The sequence below is a fragment of the Elephantulus edwardii genome, unplaced genomic scaffold (assembly GCF_000299155.1).
Source record: "Elephantulus edwardii isolate Elephantulus edwardi_28Jun2011 unplaced genomic scaffold, EleEdw1.0 scaffold00121, whole genome shotgun sequence".
In the NCBI taxonomy this organism is placed as follows: Eukaryota; Metazoa; Chordata; class Mammalia; order Macroscelidea; family Macroscelididae; genus Elephantulus; species Elephantulus edwardii.
Window position 1 is genome coordinate 3969753 of NW_006399871.1, and position 3498 is coordinate 3973250.

Consider the following 3498-nt stretch of genomic DNA (forward strand, 5'->3'; position numbering starts at 1 on the left):
AAGCAGAGGCCACTGTGGTCCCCAGCTGGGGATCCAGAGAAGAGTGTACTGGCCACAGAGTTGAGTCACTGTGGATTCACCCTCGTCCTCAACAGAAGCAACAGGGGCCTGAGTGCAGGCTGAGGATGTGGCCTGAGAAGATACCAGTTAATCTCGGGCCAGCAGGGAGCCCTCCTGCTGCGTCTTAGGCCTCCTCTCCTCCCTCTCTCCGCAGACTAACTCCGGCAGCCCCCTCGTCTGCTACCTGAACAGCACCTGGATCCAGATGGGCTTGGTGAGCTGGTCTTTCACCTGTGGCCAGTTCCAGTTCCCAAGCATTTACACCAGCACCTCCTACTTCACCTCGTGGATCAAAAGCCAGGTGTCTGATGTGAATTTCATCAGCCAGGCCCACCCTGCCTTCCTGAGACCACTTTTCTGCACCAGCTACATTCTGCTGGTGTCTTTGAGTTTCCTGTGGCTCCTGTGAGCAGTGGGCTCTGAGCAGTCACTCCTGCAGGCTGCTTCTCCCGCCCTTCTGTTATCTCCTCAGGAGAAATGATGGAAAAGGTGACCGAGGAGGCACAGGATATCAGAGTGGGGTGTCCGTGGCGGCAGGACCCAGAGCCACTTTTTAATTTGTTGTTCAATGAAGATGTGACCGAAATCATCTTTCTTCTTGACTTTTGGCATTACCCCTTCACCACCACATATACACAAACACACAAACACCACACACACACACACACACACACACACCCCCCATATGTTTCACTGAAAGGCCTGGCTGCCTGCTGCCAGGTACTCATGTGTGTCCCCAGGAGGCTGACCCCTTCTTGGGTGACAATTCCACTTCCGGAAAAAGGAACGGAGGTTGAGCTCTGTGATCACCAGGGTCTTCTTGCTATCCCAGCAGGCCACCGACCCCCAAGGTCCCTGTGGCCCTCCCATGAATAAGTGACACATTCTGCCCACTGCACCCCCCTCCAAGCCCCCGGCCCTTCTATGAGTGTTGTTCTCAGCACAAAAAAACTCACAGTGGCCAGAAGGCAGACCCGCATTCTCGTCTGCACCCCTGAAAGGCCTACAGAACCTGACTGAGACTTGTCCCTCCTTCCCTGCCTCCTGTCCTAGCCAGGGTCGGGGTGGGGATGCTGTTGGGCTGTAGGGGCGAGACTTGCTCACATGAATTGTGAGTCACTGCACCCTGAACCTTGGTGACCACTGGCTCAGAGAGAGGGGGTGGCCTGGTCTGGACTAGTCTAACTGAGGGGAGACCGGGCTCTGCCTCCAGCATGGGTGTTCATGGACCCTGGGCTCTTTAAATTTGGTGGCCTTCTCGGTGCTGGTAGGACAATGGTGCAATTCAGTGCCTTTTCAGAGCCTCGGGCACTGTATGGCCAGCCCGAGGGCCTCTCTCAAGAGCTACCCCCTTCCCAACAAAACAAAATACAAAAAAAACAAACCAAACCCAAACAAAAATACCAAACTCAGAAACCAAACCAGTTGCTCTCCACAAGGCTTTCAAGTCAGCGACCTTTTAGAAGCAGATTGGCAACCCTTCTGAGGTGCCTTTGGTGACTTAGTGGTAAGGAATTATGCTGACAATGTAGAGGAACACAGTTCGAATCCACCAGCTGCTCCGAGGAAGAAGGATGGACATTCTCCTTCTGTGCAATTTACTGCCTCTGAAAATGCGCTGGAGGGTCAGCTATGCCTTCTGATTCAATGTTATATAACAACATCAACAAAGCTAGTAGTGAGCCTTTAATTATTTGCATCAGCAAGGGGCTCCTTCCTTGCCACTGAATGGATTCCAACTCATAGTGACCGTAGAGGACAGAGTAGAACAGGCCCATGGGCTTTCCAAGGCTGTAGTCTTTACAGGCGCAGACAGCCACAGTTTTCTCCAGCTGAACAGCTGGTAGCCTTGAACTCCTGACCTTTGGCTAACAATATAGCACTTCACCATTGTGCCACTAGGATACCCCCCTTTACAGAAAAAAAACAAAATAAAACCCAAAACAAACCAGGTCCACTGTCCTCAGCTTGACTCTGACCCATGGTGACCCTCCATCAGGTTCTGTGGCTGTAAGTCCGCTGACCTCTCACAACATACTATGACCCCATTGCTCCTGCTTCTAAGACCAGGCCTTTGCAAAAGCTAGTGTGTCCTAAGCTGACTTGACTTTCATCTTTGATCAGGCTGGAATTTTCCAACAACTTTGAACCAATGACTCCTGCAGGAATTCCTCTTACCACTTTTAAAATATATTGTTTGAATGCATCGGTGAACCATTGAAATGTTCCCGTTATGTCCAAAAACCTTTTCCAAAAGTACAAGGGGGGGGGGGGAAGAACCTACAGACTGGAAAGAAAAGTTTGGCTTAAAAATCTATCCAATGATGGATTAACCTATAAAATGATAGACGACTTCTATATCTTAACATAAAAAAGAGAAATAATGCAATTTAAAAATAAGCAAAGGATGTGAGCAGACACTTCACCAATGACAGATAGGAGGTCAACAAATACATCTCGATCATGAATCGTTCAAAACTTAGAGTAATTGCTGAGTTCACTGATGGAACGACTCAAAGCTAACACTCTTTTGGGTTTCTGAGGCTGTGATTTATTGCTGAGTTCACTGAGGGAATGACTCAAAGCTAACACTCTTTTGAGTTTCTGAGGCTATAAATTGGATGGGAGGAAACAGTCCATGTTTCGCTTGAAGAGCCAAAAGTAGGCTAGAACTGCCAGAGCCTTGGCTTTTGGGTTAGCAGTGTAAACTCCCTGTTGACGAGACCAGAACGCCCTCACAGCCATCGTTACTGTGTAGCATGGAGTCAGGACCAATTCACTGCTGACCCTCCAGCAGGTTTTCAGAGGCTGTAAACTGTACAAGAGGAGATTTCCCATCTTCCTCCCTTGGAGCAGCTGGTGGATGCAGAGCGCATGCGTTTGAGTCGGCAGCATTCCTCCTTCCTGCTGAGCCACCAGAGCTCCCTTGGTAGTCATGCTGCTCTTTGTTGACAAGTAGTAACTGACCCTCCAGTGGGTTTTCAGAGGCAGTAAATCACAGGGAAGAGATTATCCAGCCTTCTCCCTCAGAGGAGCTGGTGGATTTAAACCATGTACCTTTGGGATTGCAGCACAGGTTCTTACCTCTGGACCACTGGAGTAGGACTGTAACAGTAAGGTTAAAATGAACAAACAAAAAGAGGAAAAACCAAGTGCTATTGAAAGTGTGACAGAGAGGTTAGAATTCACACACTGCTGGTAAAGTAAAAACCGCTGTGGAAAACTGGCACAGCACCCCCTGGAAAGGCTGGAAATAGAAATACTATATGATCAGGCAATTCCACTACCGGATATATGTCCTAGTGAGATGTTGTCCAGATTCTAAGCTATAAAGGGGGCCTTCTGCTCCCAGACTTGTCACAGTTCACAATGGTCACCATCACACTCTGTGACTGGAACGTTTCCCCTTGTGCCATCTTTCCTAAGCAGATAGCCTGT

General features: G+C 49.1%; 1 protein-coding gene across 1 annotated transcript in view; it reads left to right on the forward strand.

Moving 5' to 3' along the window:
• LOC102872723 (serine protease 46-like) overlaps nucleotides 1–469 on the forward strand; it is a 26932-nt gene extending 26463 nt beyond the window's left edge. Inside the window, exon 6 of the mRNA XM_006893040.1 lies at nucleotides 215–469. Within this exon, the coding sequence (XP_006893102.1) occupies nucleotides 215–469 (255 nt within the window). The remainder of the gene's footprint in view (nucleotides 1–214) is intronic.
• Nucleotides 470–3498: the final 3029 nt, after the last annotated feature.